Source organism: Microtus oregoni, unplaced genomic scaffold (assembly GCF_018167655.1).
Source record: "Microtus oregoni isolate MIOR12 unplaced genomic scaffold, Mior012 000001F_ref0000356, whole genome shotgun sequence".
NCBI classification, from domain to species: Eukaryota; Metazoa; Chordata; class Mammalia; order Rodentia; family Cricetidae; genus Microtus; species Microtus oregoni.
This window is the reverse complement of record NW_024543060.1, coordinates 75,062,492-75,084,742: the sequence shown is the minus strand read 5'-3', so window position 1 is coordinate 75,084,742 and position 22,251 is coordinate 75,062,492. Positions and strand designations below refer to the sequence as shown.

At 36.7% G+C, this 22,251-nt stretch overlaps 1 protein-coding gene across 2 annotated transcripts in view; it reads right to left on the bottom strand.

Annotated features, from left to right (window-relative positions):
* Ptprq (protein tyrosine phosphatase receptor type Q) overlaps positions 1 to 22,251 on the bottom strand; it is a 172,856-nt gene that overhangs the window by 48,998 nt on the left and 101,607 nt on the right. For both annotated transcript variants that reach the window (XM_041672384.1, XM_041672376.1), the window contains exons 27-32: positions 16,418 to 16,539; positions 12,314 to 12,500; positions 7,830 to 8,074; positions 5,441 to 5,507; positions 1,732 to 1,890; positions 276 to 498 (exon numbers count right to left, since the gene is read on the bottom strand). In XM_041672384.1, coding sequence (XP_041528318.1) covers positions 276 to 498; positions 1,732 to 1,890; positions 5,441 to 5,507; positions 7,830 to 8,074; positions 12,314 to 12,500; positions 16,418 to 16,539 — 1,003 coding nt within the window. The remainder of the gene's footprint in view (positions 1 to 275; positions 499 to 1,731; positions 1,891 to 5,440; positions 5,508 to 7,829; positions 8,075 to 12,313; positions 12,501 to 16,417; positions 16,540 to 22,251) is intronic.

The following is a 22,251-nucleotide window of genomic DNA, read 5'->3' as shown; positions in this document are numbered from 1 at the left end:
TTGTGTGTTCTCTAGTGCCATATGTTTCAAACTGATTTTAAACAACTTATCACATCAAATCATACTTTCTTTCAGGATTGTATACCTTTCCCATAAATTTGTATGTCTTTGCAATGAATAGATAATGCCTTGTCCAGCTCTTCATTTCCAGTGCATGCACAATCAGGCCCACAATTCCATCACTCATCAGAAGGATGAAAGGATGGATTGGCAGATAGATGGCATACATTAATGAACTTGTAGTGTTGTGCACAGTTGATGTAAACTATACTTACAAATATTGCTTTTTCGGTTTCAGGGGGCCATTGCAAATCTTCTCTTCATTGCCAGGGATCATACAGGCATTATCAGCGCCTATCACATAGATGTCTTCATTACCACTGAACTTCGTCTTTCCCTCTATACACGGGGGATTAGGGAATCCTTCGTTTGTAAAATACGGCCTCGCTTTGTTGAAGTATGCATCATACCATTTTGTCACATTTCCATCTTGCTGAGCTAGTAGAAGGGAAAAAGAACACCCACCACAAATCACACTGAAAGTATCTTCACATCAACACAGCATTTTACGATTCCATTAGAGAATTCTAGACGCAGCAGGAGTCATGCCATGAACCATTGGGACCATTCCGTTTATGAACTTGGACAGTCGTCCATCACACAGGAATTTGAAGTACTATAGTTGTGCTGATGTAGCAAATGGAATAGTGGTTCCTAACCTATGGGTTGAGACACCCATAGAGGTTGATCGACCCTTTCACAGGGGCCACATATCAGATATTCTGCACCTCAGATAATATCATGATTCATAGCAGTACCAAAGTTACAACTATGACGTAGCAGCAAAAGTAATTTTATGATGGGGGTGTTCACTGCTACATGAAAAACGATATTAAAGGGTCACAGCATTAAGAAGGTTGAGAATCACTAAAGTACAAAAAAATGTTCATCAGTCATGTGTCACTAATGTTCATATTTCTAAAGAAACTATCAAGATTTTCTCTTGGCTCCATCCATTTGTTTGAATGACAAATTCAGATGTCATCATTATTATTATTATTGCTATTTGTACTTCATTCTGTAAATGCATCACATTTTCTTTACCCATCTTTGGTTGAGGGGCATTTGGGTGAGTGTGGTAACCCAGATCCAGAAAGATAAATATAATATGTACTCACTCATAAGTGGCTTTTAGACATTAAGCAAAGAAAAGCCAGCCTACAATTTACAACCCCTGAGAACCTAGATAACAAATAGGACCCTTAGAGAGACATACATGGGTCTAATCTACATAGGAAGTAGAAAAGATCTCCTGAGTAAATTGGAAGCATGGGGAACATGGGCGAAGGGGAGGGCCGAGGAAGAGTGGGGAGCAGAGAAAAATATGTAACTCGATAAAAATTATATAAAAAAAACAAATGACAGACAAAAGCTATAAATAAAAGGTTCTATCTTGGCCAAATCAAATTACTCCAACCAGTATGCAAAAATAGATCATATATCATGATTAGGCCTTTTCTTATTTGAGAACAGCATTTTTGATGTAAGTTATTAATATAATTACTGATAATAGTAATAGTCTATTTATAACCTTAAATTAGTTAGATAATTGATAACCTTAAATTAGTTAGAATTCTGAGTCAACTTTACTTGATAATTTTGAGTCGAACTTCCTTAGCATTTAAAAGTTCACATTCTCCAGTCTCCCAAAGTAGACTGAATCTGAGCTACCTCCTGTTTCTGCCACCAGCACTTGGACATTTTTGATTGGGCCATGATCATCATTGTAGTAGCATATCGGCATTCTGATTGTAATTGTTGTTGACGTCACGAGCAGTTTTCCTGTGGCATCATGAATAGGGATTGGCTTGGTCTTGGGTCGTGCTGGAGCTAAAAACAGTAAAATATTCTCATTTCATGCAAGTAACTGACAGAGAAAGTGACAGCACCTGCAAACTACAAGTTGTCTTTGGGTACAGTAGATGAACAATAATTATTATCTCATAAAGGTGTAATTATGTATTTGAGACTTTCCCGAGAAACTGGAGCCCAGGTGCAATTTTCCAGGCAAGCAACTCTTCTTCAAGCGATAAAAACAATCCATAAATGCTGTCACAAATAATTTTCAAAAATTATTTATATCTCAATAACACTTTTGTATATTTTGTGTGTTCTTTTTCTTCACTTTTGTTATTTGGTAGATTACTCTCCATCCTCTTCATAGTAACTTCTTTTTACTGGTCATCCATGTCAAAACCTGAATAACAGGCTCCCTTTGAGGAACGTCCATATTATCAGGTACAATTTCAGATTGATATGTAACAGACTGTTTACTATTGGGTTTTTTAAATACAGATACACCAGGTTTTCAAATTACCCTGCAAATTGGTTTCTTGTGTGAGTCTTACGCTGCCAGAGATACAATGCTAACTCTTGCTTCATAATGGCTACAGTATGTGGTACGGCTGCATAATATTTCTTCACTATTATTTCTTCAATAAGATTTCTTTATCCAAGAGCAAAAATTTACTTTTTAAAAATAGTCTTCAGCATTTTCTATAATAATTAACCTCAAACAGTTGACTTCAGTTGTCCTGTTATTTTTATAGAAAATATTCCAAATTGTAGAATTAAATAAATGTGCATTTTATGTGTGTATTGATGTTGCATATATGTAATGTATGTGCATAGGTGCACAACTGTACAGATGTGTACACATAAGTATGTACACTCTTGAGGCAGACTGAATTTGATATTTAATGTCTGCTTTGATCACTCTTGACTTTATTTCACTAGAACCGTAAAGAATCCAGCTAGTCTAGGTAGCCAACTTATCCCGGAGATCCTGAACCTCTGCCACCATAGTGCTGGGTTACAAGCAATCACTATGCCTGCTTGAGTTCTACATGAGATCTGGGAGTTTGGATCTTGGTCATGACATTTGTGTGATGAAATATTTTATCTATAACATTAGTAGATATTTTAAGATAGTTTCAAAGATATCATAATATTTAATATTTTGCCATCAATAAGCACAAAAATTCCCAAACCAATATTTTTTTGGGTTTCTCCTGCTTTCAGTTCTTCTAATAGCTGTGTATGTGTTTACATGTGTGTATACATATGCATATTTATTGTATGACAGTTACATACCCAGACTTCAATCTTTAAAAGAAAATGAAGGAAAGGATCTCTGAACAGTTTCACAAAATTTGCAATATTGTTTCCTTTTAATAGGTGAAAATTGAGCCAACAGATGTAAAATCTGAATAACAGGGTTTGAATAAAACCTTTTGAGTTGAGTATTTGACTCACTCTTTCTTGTGCATTGGATTCAAAAGCAAATCTCTTAGTTGATACACCACTTTGTTATTCTGACAAGTCAAGGTTGGAATGAGACTGGGTATGCATGCGGTTCATTGAGAGTAAAATCTGTGACAAAGGAAGAGGCAAAGCACAGGAGTAGGTTGCAAAAGCCTTCAGCTACAAATGCCTGATGTACAGTCACAGAGCAGAGAGAGGGGTTTAGTAGAAAGAGGCCTGGGGCTTTTTTTCTTTTCTGAACACTCAATGAGGTCACCAGCAGCCCTCAAGGACAAATTTCAGTAACAGGAACCCATTATCAGGGTGCCACAATGCAACTGTATATTATCTGTCAGATAAAAATTTAGCGGGACTGCTTCTAATTCAATACACCATGTAGCTAAGAAAATCACAGGTAGCACTAAAGACAAATTTTCTCTAGGGGATTCCACCACAACCCCATGCTCTTGCATCTCTCTGTGGGCTTTGGATGAAGAGTGGAGGCCAGAATCATTTTGGGATGGAGGTGGGTGAAACATGTAAAATGGGAAATTTTGATAAAACAAAAAAATTGCATACACTGTGTTTGTATATATGTGTGTCTATACAAAGGGATGCAAACATTTTTGATGGTATGGCTTCACCTCTCCTTTGTGCTTCCTAAAATCATTCTGTGAAAAAAAAATTACAGCTGAAACAACTTATGTGTTTGTATATTCCAAGATAGAGAGATATTGGTCAAAAAACTTAATGTGTATGTGTATATGTGCCTGCCTGTCTGTATATGCACAGTGTGCATGAAGGGACCTGCCCAGTATGAAGAGAGCACGGGCTTTGGAACCCAGAAGTGAAGTGAATAGGCCATTGCCACCCAAAGCAGGTGCTGCGACCTGAATCTAAGGGCTTTGAAGAAGCATCAAGTGCTTTTAACTACTGAAACACACCTCCAGAATTTATCAAATAAAATAAACAAGGCTTATAAATAAGAGCACACCTATACGTATTAGTCATTATTAAAAGATTAAATGTAAAATTGCTTCTGACAATAACTATCTCATACTCTTGATAATAACAAATTTCAGGTGTTGCTTACAGGATTTTTTTCAAATGCTCTCACTCTTAATTCTTATAATTAGCAATCTGCAAGGTAGAAAATAATAGCATCTGCACGTTCTAGACTTATGTATGTTGGGAAGATCTTCCAACGTCAAACAGCTATCAAATGACCAATCCAGGATTCAGTCTCAAGAGTTACCCAAATAGCCCAAAAGGCTTGTAGGCCAGCCACTGTACTCTGCTGTCCCTTCCAAAGAAGGGGACATTATACATCTCTTTAGAAAGACATGCTTGGTGGGATTCTACTACAAGTACCCTGGAACAAATCCTTAAGGGTTTTTTGTTGTTGCTTTCATTTTTTTTCCCTCTGTCCACTCTTCCCAACCCCCACCCCACACCCCTCTTCCCTAGATCCACTCCTCTTTTATTTCCCTTCAGGAAAAAGCAGACCTCCCAGGGATACCAACTGAACACAGCATAATAAGTCACAATAAGACTAGGCACAGACCCTCTTATTAGGACTGGACGAGGGTTTTCTTAAACATCTTGGGACCTTTTTTTTTCTTTCATTTTTTAATATTCCCTTATGTGATAGAAGTAGCAAAAAAAATGCTTGATTTCCATATCTAGGCAGGCATTTTTTGGTCATATGGACTTAAATTCCGCTTTGGGGTCTTATGGTTATTTGCCAGAGGAGAACTTCACTAAAATACCTGCCAAAATAATGAAGCAGTAGATCTAGGTTAAAGTTAAAATTATAAGGTTGGTTATGTGGGGGTTTGGTAGTCACCTGAGCAAAATCCAACTCCTAACAAAAACAGAGATTTTAAAATACTCTCTTTCCAATAAAAATAAAGTTTAGGTGACAACCTTTAAGACAGACATTCTCTTCAACAGTAATTCATGTCTTCATTTTGATGCTTAAACCATACTTTTAATATATACCCACTATTGCTTAATATACATGCACATCACATGCATACACAACAAGCAAAGGTTGGCCTCCTGCACGTGATTCAGATTACAATCACCATCTGGTTAAAAGCAAACAACAGTTTAATGGAAGGCAGTTCATTTGTACCTTTAATATCCATGGTTATTCGCATCTGCACTTTTGGCCCAGCGCCAGCACTGTTGATAGCATAAACCTGAAGCAAAGAAAGGCTTTATCACAACTCCAAGCCTTCTGTCTATGCATGTGCAAGTGAGCATGGTTAAAAACAATTAAAAAAATTATCCCTTTTAAAAAACAATTGTATCTGCCTATTAATTATATTTTCTCAAACCTGCTTACTACCATAAAGATCATAAGAACATGAACGATCAAGAGTTTCTTACAATTAATATTCTGGAACTAAATCGTGAGACTAAATGCTGACAGAAAGGTCCCAGCACCAAGACCAGGATGGCTGGCTGCCATTTGAACCCATGGGAGGAAAAGAGTAGACAACCACCATGCTTATCCTACCTCATCCTCCACTCTAACATCTGTTACTTCTCTCTGTAGCCAGCACATTTTGCCCTCCTTTAAATCCATATTCAAGATCTTCTTCTTGTGTCGGAGATGAAACCCAACTCCTCCCGCCTCCCCATTTTCCTGTATTAAATCATCCTCCTGAAAGTTGGCCTTTATGCCCTTCTTCACCCCTGCCCCAAAGTATCCGATGCATAGCCTACATAATGCGGCATATACTCATAAAACATTTCTGTTTGTGTACACAGAGGGTGATTTACACAAATGGGAGTCCTTTCAATTAGCTTTGTGCTCAGGAAGCTGAAGACCCTGAGTCCCTGCTTTCACCTCATCTAGCTGAAGAAAACAAAGACCACAAGAGTAGCCCAACTTCCTTGAAATTAGTAAATACAATTTGGCATATGTAATATAGTTTCTGGAATGAACTCATTTTATATATTAATGGTCCATCCTTTCCTTATGTCAATATTTTGGAAATATTTTTGTTGAAATGAACTTATAATATAATACATGGTATATGGTAACTATATTAAATAAACAAATCTTATGAATTTTGGTTTCAATAACTGAAAAAAATTGGGGTCATTTGTAACATTTAAAAAGGAACTATTCAAAATAAATGATTTATTTCTTTAGTATATAACTTAAACTGTGGTGATGAGTAAAAAGAATGGTGAGAAAAGAGGAAGCACTTCTTAAATAATAAGATGCATAGAAGTTACTTAGACATCTAAATAAATACAAATATTCATGATAAACTTCAATATCCTAAGATGTTGACATTGAAATTTGAATTTTTCCTTTAGAGACCAGCTGTGTTTTGTTTTATGTCTTCTTTACTCTTATTTTCAGCAGTCACATTGATATAGCATTTTTTTCTATACTACCACTGTAAATAACGGTTCCTCCCAACATGTCCTGCAAAAGTTTCCTTTCCTATCCCCAAGTTTTAACTTGTGAAAGTGGACTGTGAATCAACTTTTGAAGAAGTTTCCCAGATGGCTATAGAAACGAGGATTTGAACTGGGGTTCAAATGACCACTCATTTTTCTAATAGATGTTTCATTAAACTTAACTGGAAATGCAAGAAGAACCCCCAGGAAGATAGAAAATTGAAGCAAGGAACAAATTTACCTATTATGAACAATATTCTTATATAACTAAATTGATAAGTACTAAGAATTACTTTGAGGGAGGGAAACTATCCTAGGGATTGTTATAATGGATGATAGGTTACTGAAATGTGATGTTTTTGAACCAAAACAATTTTGCTTATAATCCCTAAGGGGTGATAAAAATATTTATTCCCTTCTCAGATCTTTGACGGAGTTGAAGATTATATAATTGTAGTTACTCTCTACATTTTTTAGACTCCTTGAGATAGAATGTTTAGCAAAACTTTTGTTCTCAATATAGTTTGTTATATTTATTATTTGTTATTATTGTATATAGTTGTATTTGGTTTAGTTCTGTCTTATTTAGACAAAAAGGGGAGATGTAGGGATAAGTCCCGCCCCTTAGGGAGCGTGTTCGCCTCGGGCTAATGTTTGCCTATAAATTTGGCGAGCATGCTCCCAGCCGCCGCTTCTGCTTTCCTGGTAATTTGGGTATATGCTCATACATGTGAACTTGCACACATGTTTCTGCATGTCTCACATCCTTTATAAAATTATTATTAACATCCAGCAGAATCAAAGGCTTTAGAGAAAGAAAATGACAAAATGGCCTATTCTTGCGATTTTCTTCAAAATTCACTTTTGCATGTTCCATTTATAGTTTTCTTTAGGGCAGCTGGATTCTGCATGTCATCACTCCTTTATGTTTAATGTTCATTTCCTTTCTTTATTACTGCATCCTCGCTATTTCTAGAAAGGGTTCTTAGCTAATAGTACTTGCTGTATTTTATAAGGAAAAAGGCTGAAATGTGCTATGCAGACATGGTTCGCAGTGCTGACTTTACAAACGGGCTGGGCAGCGTCAAGTTGTGGCTGCTTACGCTGATGTTGTACGTATGTCCACCTTTCAATCCTTCTAACACTGCAATGACAGACGTGTCCGTCTTCTGGATAATGCTGAGGTTATGAATCTGGACAGCAGTCGGGTCATCGTCTCTGTAAACCAACGCTTGGTATACTTGGATATTTCCATTGGGTTGAGAAGGCGGAAGGAATGTTAACTGAAACTTTGTTACTTCATCTGGTATCTTCTGAAATGTCATATTGTTAGGTGGGTCCTTGGGCACTAGAAATGAGAAGTTGACAATTATAATTTTTAAATCACAATATAAAATGTATTTCCTTCACACTTCTAATTACACATATTACCAAAATCATGTATTCTGGAAACTAGAAAAATGACCAAGCACACTGACTTTCTTTCCTAGAAATTCCATTGGTACTTCAGTTTGTTTATTTTCCTTGTGCGGGAGCTCTGTGTTTACAATTGGAGATTAAAGCCAGAACCTCTTATTTCATCAGCAGGCCAACTTCCACAGGACATGCCTCCTCAACTCTTCGACCACTTTATTAAAAAATAAAACAGATTCATAGGAAGTTGTCACCAAGAGGATCAGAGCCCCGTGTAACCTTCCTGCAGTTCCCCGTGGTGACACTGCATATGGCTTTATTCAGCTTTATTTATATATGCCAGATAACAGGCATATATGTAATACTATTAACTAGATGACAGGCCTTGTTCTATTATCATCAGTGTTTTCATGGTTTTGTGTGTAATTCAATTTATGGAATTGTAAGCCATATATAGATTCCTGCAATTACTAACATGGAAAAGATAGAACTAGCCCATCACTTAAGAACTCTTACCTTCCATGCCTTTGTGTTTTTATTACATGCCTCCCTGTAATAGAAAGTTTTCATCTCTGTTGTCATTTCCAGCATATCAATAGTGTGATGGCTTTGAGGTGTGTGTGTGTGTGTGTGTGTGTGTGTGTGTGTGTATCTCAATATTTCAGCCTTTTTCAAAAAGCTATTTGATGTGGGATTTCCCTGTATATGCTGTAAATATGTTTTATTACCAATGGTTAACAAGGAAGCTACTTTGGCCCATGGCAGGGCAGACTATAACAAGGTGGAAAATCCAAGCAGAGATGGAGGAAGAAAGAAGGCAGTGTCATGCAGATGCCATTTAGCTGCCGAAGTTGAAAGACATAGCCAACCACCAAGGAAACCGGATGTAGAAAATGAGATAACACCACGGTCACGTGGCAATATACAAACTAATAAAAATGGGTTAATTTAACATGTAAGAGATAGCTGGAAATATTCCTGAGCCATTGGCCAAATAGTGTTGTAATTAATATAGTTTTCATGTGATTATTCAGGTCTGGGTGGCCGGGAAACAAAGGCATAGTCTCCTCCTATAGTTATTTCTCTATTTTTTTTTTCTGATAGGGAATCATTTGTGTGCCATGTTGAGCATGCAGAGGGCAGAAAGCAGCTTGCAGGATTTTGTCCTCTCCTTCCAACACGTGGATCCCTGGGACGGAGTTCTGGTTATTAGTCTTGGTGACAAATATCTGTACCCTCTGAGTCATCTTCCCAGATGTAGTCTGCAACCACAGGAGAAAGGGACAGTAGCCTTGATTGTCATCAAGAAGTGTTCCATTTTGTGGCTTAATTGATTTGTTTAACATGGAAAGCCATCTGTGCTGTTTGTAGTTTTTGTCATTCCTGTAAGGCTGACTTTACTATCCATGCATATATAAACAGAAGTTTTAGAGTCTTTCTGATCATCGTTGACTATTAATTGCTTGACCATATGGGAAGTACATGTTTAGTTTTACAAGAGACTGCCAAATATATTTCCATGTGTCTATCACACTTTATATTCCCGCTGACAAGTGTCAGAGTTCAGCTTACATCTTTGCCATCAGTTGATATTATCACTACTTTTAGAGTTATTATGTAATTCCGTTTCAGTAGATACATAGTTACATGATGTTGGTTTAATTTGCCTTTGTGCTAGGGCTAATGGTCTGGAAATCTTATCTTACTATGTGTTTATTTCCTAGCCATACCTTCTGATGGATGAAATATCTTTTTATGTCTTTTAACAGTTTTCTAATTGGATTTTTTAATTGCTGGAATTTATAAAATTCCAGTTCATTATACTAAAATAAAAACACAGCAGGACAGTTGCACATATAAATGCATTCTAGTTGCGATAGCATGCACAATGTTTGTTAAAGCCCAAGTTAGACAACATTTCAGCATGAAGAAGGGACTGGGCGCAATGTCCCTTCCCTAGCCAAGGCACTAGTGACAAGAGTTAGCTGCTGGGAAAGAAAGAATCAGTTTTCTATAAAGTTGTGAGCCATGATAAGTTGAATGCATTCCAGGAGAAGGACTTACAATCCAAGAATATTTGTGCAACACAAATTGGCCTTGATAAGATGGGGGCAGAAAAATGGCATAAAAGGGAAAAAGGTGTGCCTAGGAAGAGTTGAGGTATGGAGTCAAATATGATTAAAACTCAATGAATGGAATCCTTAAAGAAATAATTAAAATTTAAAGATGTTTTTCTTTTAGAAGACTATTTTAGGAAGGAGGACAATCATGAAGAGGAGGTCAAAGAAGTTACAGATGACCAATGTATAGGTAACTGTCACAATGACACTCATTACTCTGTATAATTGATACTCCGTGCCAATAAAACACTCCCTTATTAAAACAAAGCAAATCACCCTCAAAAAACAGTTTAGTATGTCACCAGTCATAGTAAATTATAAAATAAAAAGATACATGAAAAAACATTAGGATTACAGAGTACTGTTCTTTATATCATACCATCAAAATGGATTTGTACATCTATTGTCATCTGAATGATATGGAAACGTTACTTTTCAGCCAAAACTGTCTGTAAGGAAGACATAAGATGTGGCCTCACAGTTTAGACACTCAAATTTGGTTAACTTGGCACTTCTTTGTAGAGAGAATCTTGCAGCACCCCTCAAATGCAGACAAATAAAAGAGAGTAAAAAAGACAAGCAGGAAAATTCATCACTTTGTGAAATATCCCATGGTAAGTAGAATGCTTTACAGACAAACTAAAGCTTAGTTTGGTTTAAACAGCTATTTTTTGTACATGTTTCTACATATTTACATTACTTCAGAATTTTATCCTTTTTTTATATAGAAAGTGTTTCTGCAAATCGAGAATCAGGCTTAAAGCTGGATGAGGCATGGAATTCTCTCGATGTTGGCAACACTTTCTTATCCCAAAATTACTCAAGCCTTTACATCATTAATTCTATTCTCAGACGCTTAGCTTGCTTTTTTTTTTCTTCTGGTAATAGCACTATTAACTACCTCCTGGTGCCGTGGCTCTCAACCTTCCTAATGCTTTGACCCTTTAATGTGGCTCCTCATATTGTGGTGACCACCAACGATGACATCATTTTGTTGCTATTTCATAGCTACAATTTTGCTACTGTTATGAATCATAATGTAAATATCTGATATGCAACCTGTGGGGGTCGCGACCCACAGGTTGAGAACCACTGTTAGGATAAGTTTGATGAGCCCTATTTTGTGGTACACACGTGAGTGTATTCACCAACTTTGCTCACAAAGAAGCATGAGGAAAAAATGTAAAAAAGCACAATCAAAATACAGATCCAAATATAAATAGTTGGCAGTAAAACAGAAACACATGGGATCTTAGTACAAGAGAAGAAAAAGGACCTTGCAAATTAAGAGTCCTCACTTTGCAGGAACTATTGGAAAACAGCGTAGTAAAGAAACAGGCGAAAAATATTTTTACCTCCTCTGTGTACCTTAGAGACAGCAACAAATAGACCATAGCGACACAACCCTTCACCTGATATTTCCCGAGATATATCTAGTGGCAAAGAACCTTGGGAGTCTAGAGAAGGTGGGCAAGCAGGCCCTGGGAGATTCACTCTCCACATTCAATTGCTACTGACTTTTATGGTCTTTTTATTCATTCAGACCCTGCTTACAGAACTAGAGGAAACCTTCATGGATCTGACCCTTATAAAAGAGTCATGTAATAGGCTACGTCACTTGACTGAGAAAATGATTATATGTGACCTGATTCTAATATCAGTCAATTTTCATTAAAAAAAATCAGGACCAACATAATCAAAGTGAAATTTTTAGATGGAACACTGCTAGCTGAAAACATTTAGATGAATTACCTGGTAGGCATAGTAATTCATTTCTAAAACAGCAGGTTTGACAAATGTAAAATACTACAGAGGGACGCATTCAATTTGGTTCCATATTTACAAGGACTGAATCTTCTTCACATCCCGCTTTGCCTCCAAAGTGTAAACAAACTTTACTTTTCTCCATTACAGCATCATTGATTTTGATTTTCTTAGGCTCTGCCAGTGTCTCGTAGTGCATATCTTTTCTCCGGAAGAGTGAGAGGAACTATAAGAAAGACCAGCAGCCAATCCGCAGTTAACTGGTAGGAAAGGTGAGAAACATTCCTTACCTGATTCCAGAGTAGTAACAATCACTTCCGCACTTGGCTTCCCTTCTGCATACGCCTCACTAACATTTCCAACAAATGCTATGATCACCACAGAATACCTCGTGAATACTTGTAAGTCATTTATTTCTATTGTTTTGTTTTCGTCATTTGACTTCACGAAGGAAATATTAAAGTCATCATTATCTACCTATGGGGAAAAATAGTGATTAAGATAGATAACAGTCCAAAGGTATGGGTATATATTAATCTGGCCAATATTTATTCACTTGCTTTAAAATCAGCTCACTCTCAGGAATCCAAAGCACTATGACAACAGTTAATCCATTTGCAATTATTTTAATAGTGGAAAGTCAGAGAATGTAATTAACCCACCACAGTCAACAAACCTATCAATTGAATCAGCAAAAGTTACTTTTAGAGTCAATGAAACTGTTGTCTGCTTCAATAGTGTATGGAAGAGAACGTGTAGGTTTTGGTGCCCAATCACCCGGCATGCAAATTCCAAATTGATCAATTCACTCCATTTGGGAAGCTACTCATGCACTTTTACTTTCTACTGGGGTGGTAAGACTAAATTATTGTATCTACTTGAGAATGTATAAAGATCAGATCAAAAGTGGTTGGCATGGAGATTTTGATGTTTGTTTAATTACTCTGTAAATTATGCTTTGTAACAAAATTAAGAAGGTATAGATAGTAAAATCACATTCATGTACTTTCCAACTGAATAATAATTGAGAGGACAACTTTCTGTAATACTCATTGATATTTTCTGCCCTTTTAACTTTTTCTTTTTCTTATTTTACTTTTTTTGAGATTATAATATAATTACAACCGTTCTCCCTTTCCTTCCCTCCCACATACCCCTCCTCATGCTCCAGATTCATGCTCCTGCAGCCTTTTTTTTTCAGTAATTGCAATTGCATGCATATTCATTTAAAAATTGTGGTCATAATAACAGATCAAAAAAGCTTCTAGCCTACCACTGTTAGGTAGAAGAGTGGTGACAGACACAGCTAACTCTAAATACCATAAATGAAGCATGCACAAACGTGGTATCTTTAGGTATATTAAATGTGGCTACATGCTTTGTTCAAATATAGTTTGTCTTTGATGAAAGTTTTTGCCCATCACTCTGGACATTAAACATGGCTAAAGATTTTAGTACTAAATAGAGGATCTTTGGGGAAATGGTTTAGTATGTAAGTGCTTGCTATACACTCATGGGAACCTGAGTGTGGACTCATAGCATCTATATGAAAGGCTTATGGGGAGGCCACATCTGTTCTCCCACCACTGGGGCAGAGGAGCAAACGTAGATATATCTCTATAGTCCATTTGCCAGTCAGTTCAACCACACTGCAAGATGCAAGTTCAATGCAATATGTCTCAAATGATAAGGCAGAAAGTGGCTGAAGAAGACACTAACTAATGTTGACCTATGACCTCCACAAATTGTACATACGTACATAAACACACACACACACACACACACACACACACCATGTACACATATAATAAATTTAGAAGGGATTTTTCTGACACAAATTTGAGAAAATGCATAACCCATTAAGGCATATTATTCACAGGTAGCCACACTGAGTATTTCAGGCTCTATGTATAGTTAGGGATATAGAGATACTTTTTTAACTTGCCCATCCTTTGAAATACTGAGAAAGGAATTTTGGAATTACTCAACCATTTCTTTAAATTTTGGTGTGTAAGAGCTTTTAACTTAAAGAATATGCTGCTATGATAAACACACTAAAAGGTCAATAAATAACCAGCATCACAGACAAAAAGGTCATTTATTACACAAAGAAGGGGAGGGAGATAGTCCACTTCTCTAAAACGATAGAAAAACCTTTTAACTTACAAATTCTATTCATCAAGCACAATAACCATGGCACAAAATATTTGAGTATTTCATTAGTCATCAACACTTGAATTCTCATAAAATATGGATTTTTATGTTTTCCTTATGATTAGGCTTATTCATGTCGAATAATAATTATCTAGAGATAACAGCCAATCACTGTGTTGAATAATAACTACCTAGAAATAACAGTTAATCACTGTGAAGGAGAATGAGGCTCCCATACTCCTGCTTAGTAAAGAGTGAATTTTCCAGCAGGAGATAAATTTACTGAGTTCTGGTGACTCCCTCAAGCTCTATAGCCACAGGGCCAATGAGATAGAATTTCAGTTTAGGTCCCTTATGAGTTCAAAACTATCTATCATGGAATATGATGAATGACCTCTGATCATATAAAATACTCTCTTTATATCATAAACTATGCAATGTTTTACACTTGTTCAGTAGACGACAATATCAGCTAGTAGGATTATATCATGATGCATGTGCTCGACTGCCTATATTTGTTCCACTTCTGGACCCACTGCTGCCTTCCCAGTTTGCTGTAATGCTGTCTAATCCCCCAGTTTCTATGTGGGTTTGATTTGCTCTGTGGAACCTCCTCCATATTCTGTCCTCACCACAGAAATTATAATTACCTCATTCTCTCCCCGACAGCTTCATGCCTTTCCCTATTATTGTTTATGCTGCCATGTAGACTGCTAAAATGGGAGCTGTGTGAAGCTAAACTTTCATTTCCTGTTCTTCTCCTAGTGTATAGAACGCGGAGGATAAAGGTACTAAGAAATCACAAAATACATTAACTTCTAGTGGAATTCGCTGAGTTGCTCTCTGTGCCTCTCTATCTTCCTACCCTTCTTTCCCTTATCCCACTTGCTCGCTTTTAAAGTCAGGAAGAAGGCTGTAGCAATGAGATCATAAAATCCTCCTCAAACTTCTTCTTTCTTTTCTTTAAGCACAACCAAATTCTAAAGGATAATTTCCCTCTTTAATGAGGAGTCTTTCATAATTATCTTTTTTATAATTTGCATTAAATAAATATTCCCAGGGCCCTGACATCATTTGTTTTTATCTATTAATGTACCAAGGTCTTCATAAATATACTCTTTTTTAAAAAAAAAAAAAGAAAAAACAGAAGAATGCATGGGAGAAGACATTAAAATCTCATTTGATTTTGACTATAGCAGGGCTTTTGAGACAGAAGTACCTCCTTTAAAGAATTAATATATTTACCTGTTCCTCAGCGAGGCTTTTCTGCCCCTAGAGTATAAGCTATACTTATAATAAGTAACAATCATTTCTCCCCCATGAGCTCCACGCATGCCTGCAGCTCATGCAGCTGCAGGCAGAAGATTAGCTCCCAGGCTTCTCAAGCTCATGCCTATGCTACACTCATTGCTTCCCTCCTCAAGAGTTGTTCCTCTTGTTTCCAAGTAATCACCCCCACCATCCTTGAATTGTATTCTCACTCACCACCATGAGTTTAGATGAGTTTTCAACAGGGGCACACATACTTACAATTATTTCTCATCTGGCTCCTTTGCTGTACTTCCTCCTCTGTTTTTATCATTTATTTTTTTTTCCTATTTATTCTTACAGTTTCCTGACCCTGACCTAGACTGCATCCCAAATACAGAATACAGAATCTCTAAACAAGCAACGAGCATGCCAGTGTGATAAAAATCTTATCACATCACTGTTTTAGTTCTGCAAGAGGCAGCAAGAACATGAAAGTCAGTATCCACAAATTGGGTCTAGTTTCATGTCTCAATACACCAAGATTTGAATGCTGGGGCATGGAATGGTTGTATTATTTGTTTTTGGAAAGAAAAGAGTGATTCTTTTTCTTCAGCATCTCTCTTCTCAGGTCCCTTTCATGCTATCCAAAAGTCTTCCAGGATACACCTCTTCATACCTTAATCGGGAGATTGTTTCCTGAATGCCTCTTCCTTCTCATTCTATCCTAAAAGACCCCTTTCACTGTATTTTAAATCCAAATTCACTACTTTTCAATATGTGCACAGTCTTTACCCTGAGAAAACATGCAACAAACATTCAACTAAAGCAAATATTTTTTTGAGCAGTTGGTAACTACAGAGTCAATGCCTACGCTAATAAATCTATGAAAGTCTAAGAACCATGGTCCAAAATCAAAACCTCTGAATAAACAATCAGCATCACAAACTGTGTTTTATATTGTCTTTCGGAGTAAGTAAGACAAGCCTTACTGATTTGACATCAATCAAGTAGAGTGTTGGTCCAGTTATGACAGCAGGTTCACTCCAGCTGATACTGATACCAAAGGGGGATGTTGCAACCACATGCACATTTTCAGGAGGACCATCGGGAGCTGCAACAATAGGAAATCAATTACTCTGCCACATTAGTTATTACTTGCTACATGAAAGGAAAGACCATGGAAAATGGATAGTCACAATGAATTAATTTTACATTCATTTACAGATCACAAGCATGCCAAAGGTTAACCACAAGACCAGATTCGTAAAAACTAGTTACCATACACAAATTACTTCCACATAAAATAACTAAAGTTATAATACATGATATTTAATTTTGGTGTAATATGTTTAAAAGAAAGCATTATATGTCATTTGTGTAAATAAATATTTTATTTAAAAGTAAATAATTGGCACAATAGTCTTAAAATAACTCAGAAGTATTTGATTATTGAAAGAGGCAAAAATTATAGTTGAAGATGGGAACTAACATAAAATGCTGCCATTGTTTAAAATGTCATCATGTGATTGCAAACTGGGTCAGGTTTATGTTTTCACTGAAGGGTAAAGTAAGATATAACTATGCAGTCGTTCTGGTCTTTCTTAGACATGAAAATGTCAGTTATATTCATGATCAACCATGATTTAGGAAATTTATTGAAAGCCATGTGGGTTTTCAGTTTGTGAAAAACTAGAATTAGAAATGTGTTGATGTAGACACCATGGAGAGGTGTCGTTTATTGTCTGGTTTCTTGTGGCTTCTCAGTTTTCTTTCTTATGGTACCCAAGACCACCAGTCAAGTGATGGCACTACCCAAAATGGGCTTCCCTCCCATCAATCACTAATTAAGAATATGTCCTACAGCTGGAACTTATATAAGCCTTTTCTTAACTGATGTTCCCTCCTCGCAGATGATGTCAGCCTATACCAAGCTGACATGATACTAGCCAACATATTAAATGTGATTTAATAGTCTTCTCCATTCCTGTACAGTAAAACAGCAAAATGTTTCTGTGAGGAGACAGCTTATTGGTTCCTGGCTGTTCAGTCCTGTAATAATAAATCACTGTTTGGCCCATTAGCTCTAGCTTCTTATTGGCTTACTCTTATATCTTAATTTAACCCATTTCCATTAATCTGTGTATCAACATGAGGTTGTGGCCTACCAGCAAAGTTTCAGCAAATCTATTTCTGGCAGCAGCTTCATGGTTTCCCCTTGACTTCAGCTCCTTTCTCTTAGCATTCAGTTTAGTTTTCCCTGCTTACCTATCCTTTCAAGCCAAACCACTTTCTTTATTAACCAATGGTATTCACAGCATACAGAGGGGAATCCCACATCATGTTGTTGCTCAGGAGCTTGCTCTAAAGACTACTATAACTCTGGAAATGAGCTCCCAAAGGCTACCAGGCTGTTGGAGGGTCACACAGTACAAAAACAATCCAGAACCTCTAAATTCAGTAAGTATAGATATCATAGGAAGAGCAATGCTCATGGAATTAAATAGCAGGAATAATGCCAAAAGAGTAACTTTGGAATCTAGTTATCTAGTTGTGATCTCTATGCTAAAGAATGCGGAGCTCATTCCTTAAATATCAGGATGGCACAACCGAGAAAAGGAGCGTATGCTCAGCATTTAGGGAGAAGACTCACATAGCTTAGGAACAAGTAGATATTTTGATATGAATTAAATCAAGTCACTATTAACAGCCAAAGAACCCTGGTTGTTGTCATGATGCTGGATTTCGCAGCCTCTGCAAAAATGACTTAAAATTTGGGAAATTAATTATATATTGAGATGCCATCAATAAAGCTGGGAAACCCACATTTATTTCACTAGATAAGTGTTTATAACATTGCTGTGTTGTATGTGTCCCACTTGAATTTAGGTATTGAAATATTATAGTCAAAATGATGATATTAAGGAACATGCCCTTAAGAGATGATGAGGTCATGAGAACTCCTCATACAGCGAGTAGGTTTAAGGACCATATTCAAAAAGTTTAATAGAGTATCCAGTTCATTCGCCCTTCAGCCTTCCATCTTGTGAGGATATAGCAAGTCACCTCCTCAGGTACTGCAATCCCCACCTGATGACCAAATATCCTGGTGCTTTTATCTTTCACTTCCTATCATCTAGATTACTACAAGTAAACAAATACATATTCTTTATTAGTTATCTAGTCTCAGAGACAGCAGCATAGGTCATAGTGTGGAATTTGGGTGGCAAAGTTAGTCCATGTATATATCATAAATATATTGATATAATTTAATAATACTATGGAAATGCAAATTTATTTCTGCTTATACATGGAATAGAAAATGCAAGAAAGTGAAGAGGTAAAGATTCAGTGTCTTCAAGGCTAATGCTAAAGTCTCCTGAGCAAAAAATCCTGGGCAAAAATAATAATAATAAATTATTATCATGAAGGAGAAAGGGCCACTGTAGATTAAGGCTCCTGATGCCCACTTTATACTTGAAGTGTTCTATCATTACATGCTAGGAAGCAGAAGGGCAAGCTAGCTGAATGGTCTATGAGGTCTCTTTTATGGGAACCTTAATCTCACTTAGGAAGGGAGAAGCCTTCATGTCCCTCTTACCCCATGAATCAACTAGATGGAAGGAGAAAAGAATCTCTCAAACCTAGCTGATTCTTCTCCATGAAATGATCAAGCTCAGAGCTGCTGGGATTGCAGTTAAATACAAGAGCTCTACCAGGAAAATTCTTCTTCCTGCTATTGTCCTGACATCATGAACAATTATTGAGAACTGTTCTGACTCAAGAGTGGCGAATTGAGTTTTGTGTTTTTATTGAGAGTAGTTTGGTTTGGGAAATATTTCAAGAGACTACATCTACAGATTCTTGGTCTTGAGTATGCATCTTTAAATCTCAGCTGAGGACAGATCCCAATCTCCCTCCCAGGAAGACCTGGATTTGCCAGTACATCTATATACCAGCTCAAAAAGAAGCAAAATGCCTTGCTTAAATTTTTTTTTATCTCTTACTGTAAAATGCCAATCCTGCAAGCATTCCTTCAATGCAAGCAATCAAAGCACCCATCAGGGAGTGCCAGCGACCCCAAGCAGAGCGGAGAGAAACATGACATTCAGAAATCACTCATGATACATCCACCCTCCCAGGCAACTAAATATTTTATGTTCCATACACTGATCAAACATTTTTTTCTTTAAAGCAAGCTATCCAGCCCCTTGCTGATTTGTGCAAAATGTCATTTCTGAGCTCTCTGCGGTTGTTCTTCTTTCATAGTTTCTTTCTTTTAGAAATAATCACTCTAAACAACATTTTCATTTTCAGTAAATTTAATAATCAAATTGCCTGCTTTACAAATAAGTAGCCCGTGTCAACTGCTTCTGTGAAAAATTTCATATTTTATAAACTAGAGCTATAAATGATTAGACCTCCTAAATTGAAACTATGAAAAGCAGATAAATATATTAGCAAGTATGAGTACAGCATTTGTACATATCAATATGCATGCTAACTGAAGAAATAAAAAATACTAATTTAAATCACAGTAAATTTAAAAGAAATGTTTGAAATATCAAGAGATCATCCTTTATAATTAAGTACTTAATTATTTTACCATCTTTAAAATTATATAAGCACTCAAACATCTCAGAGGCTTCTAGGTAACTTTCGTGAAGAAATCATCAAAATTCCAAGAATGCCTAATAAAGTATGCCAGCATTATCTTCTTATTTGACTACAGTGTGTGATAATATATTACTACAAACACATAAAAAGTGTTTTTGTATAATGTTTAACTAAATTCTAAGATAAAGGAAGCTAAGGGAAGCAAAGCTACGAGGCACTCAAACTTTAACAGTTTCAAAGCTCAATAAGCTTTTAAGCATCTTTGGGAGACATTGTTTGTCTCCCTGTCAACTGTCACATTCTGATTTAGGATTGTTTGTGAAATGAATCTAGTCACTAATGGGCCAAGATACCGCTCTACCCTTTTCTTATAAATCACAGCAATTTACTCAGTAGGCATGATCTATCCTTATTCTCTCATTCCCCATAATCCAATCACTTCCTCTCAAGAGCACTCTCCCCCCCCGGCTTTCACAATAATGCATTTTCTGCAGCTAATAACCGTCATTTCCTGATTTTCATGCTTCTATCCTTGCACAGGAATGCAGGTCTCATGCGGGTCAGGGTCATCTTTCCCATCCATCTGTGTCTCCATGCTACGTGTCTTAGCTGAAAGGTGAGTCTGGATACGCCATCATTTTGCCTGGTCCATATAAAAGTTTGACTGCCCCCAAGTCTGAACCACTTTAAGAACCAATATGCTTTGGTGTGTCTGATATTACACTACCAGTAGTGTAACATTCAAAGACTTGTTTGGAGTGTTACTGTTTACCCATCCCTGTAAATTTGATGTTGAAACCTTTATACTAAATACTCAATAATTTTTTAAGAGTATCATTCTGTGGGTGAATTTCCTAAATGAATACATGTTAAATAAAAATAAGAAGTGATAGCAATTCACAAGGTTGAAAATCCTGAGCTCTATGAATAGTAACTACATTTTTCTGTATGTGTATTTTCACTCAAGTTCGGTTTAAATCTTATTTGAAAATGCCTCCTAGCCAGGCGGTGGTGGCGCACGCCTTTAATCCCAGCACTTGGGAGGCAGAGGCAGGCGGATCTCTGTGAGTTCGAGACCAGCCTGGTCTACAAGAGCTAGTTCCAGGACAGGCTCCAAAACCACAGAGAAACCCTGTCTCGAAAAACCAAAAAAAAAAAAAAATGCCTCCTAGTCAGGTTATAGTAATTCAGAACTTGACACACTGGATCATAGGATTCCTAACAACCATCATCACTAAGTGAAGGGTTCTATGATTTTTGTGTTGCAGTCATCAACAACCTCTAGAATTGTGAGCTGGACCTGGAGGAATTAGCTTTATGTTTCAGGTATCTCTTAAGACTAGAGAAAATCGAGTCCAGGCTGCATATCTTAAAGGACCTAAGGCATCAAAGGCTTCTAAAGAAACACAGCATTAGATTTACAATGTTTCCACACAGGGAGAGCATCTCAGCGCATGCCTCCTTCCAATGGTGCCATGAATGTGATAATTGGTTGTTTTATTTCCTAGAACACTGTGCTTTCCTTGGCTGAAATGTTAGTACACTGTTAGTACCAAAAATATTTCCTACCATTTTATAAACCTTAATCTTGCTCTATAGTTATCACAACAACATATTAGCACCATGAAGAGCAGGTACTGCGAACCTAAATGTCAAATTACACCACATAATAAGTAGGGAAAATGATTAATGGATGCTCACACCATTAGACTTTATCATATAGTTATTTCATTTGATCCTTAAAGGCGGCATCTATTATCATTTTAGACAAGTTTACTAAAGAAATGTGATGAAAGAAATACAAAATATAAGCAAAATCCATTCTAACACTCGTGCTGCCAGATTATAATTAAAATATTCCAATATTGTATTAATTTAGAATGACATCTTTTTCTAGAATTGTATCATATTTTCAAAATAACTTTGCAGTAGCATCTGTATCATCCTCAATAGTTATAAGAGTGCAACTCCAAACTATGCCATACTTCACACTAAATGAATTGAACCCTGGGGAAAGGGACAATTAATTAATATGCACCCAGGACAGCTATTAATTGAACACGTGTAAGCAGTATTGCTTTCTAATGTCAGCATACCTTTGGAAATGTAGTAACAGTGGTAGACAAGGGGATAGATTAGATGTTTCCTGCTTCTGTGAAGGCTGGGAAGATAGCTGTGTGGATATATGGGAGCTAGTGATCACCTGGGG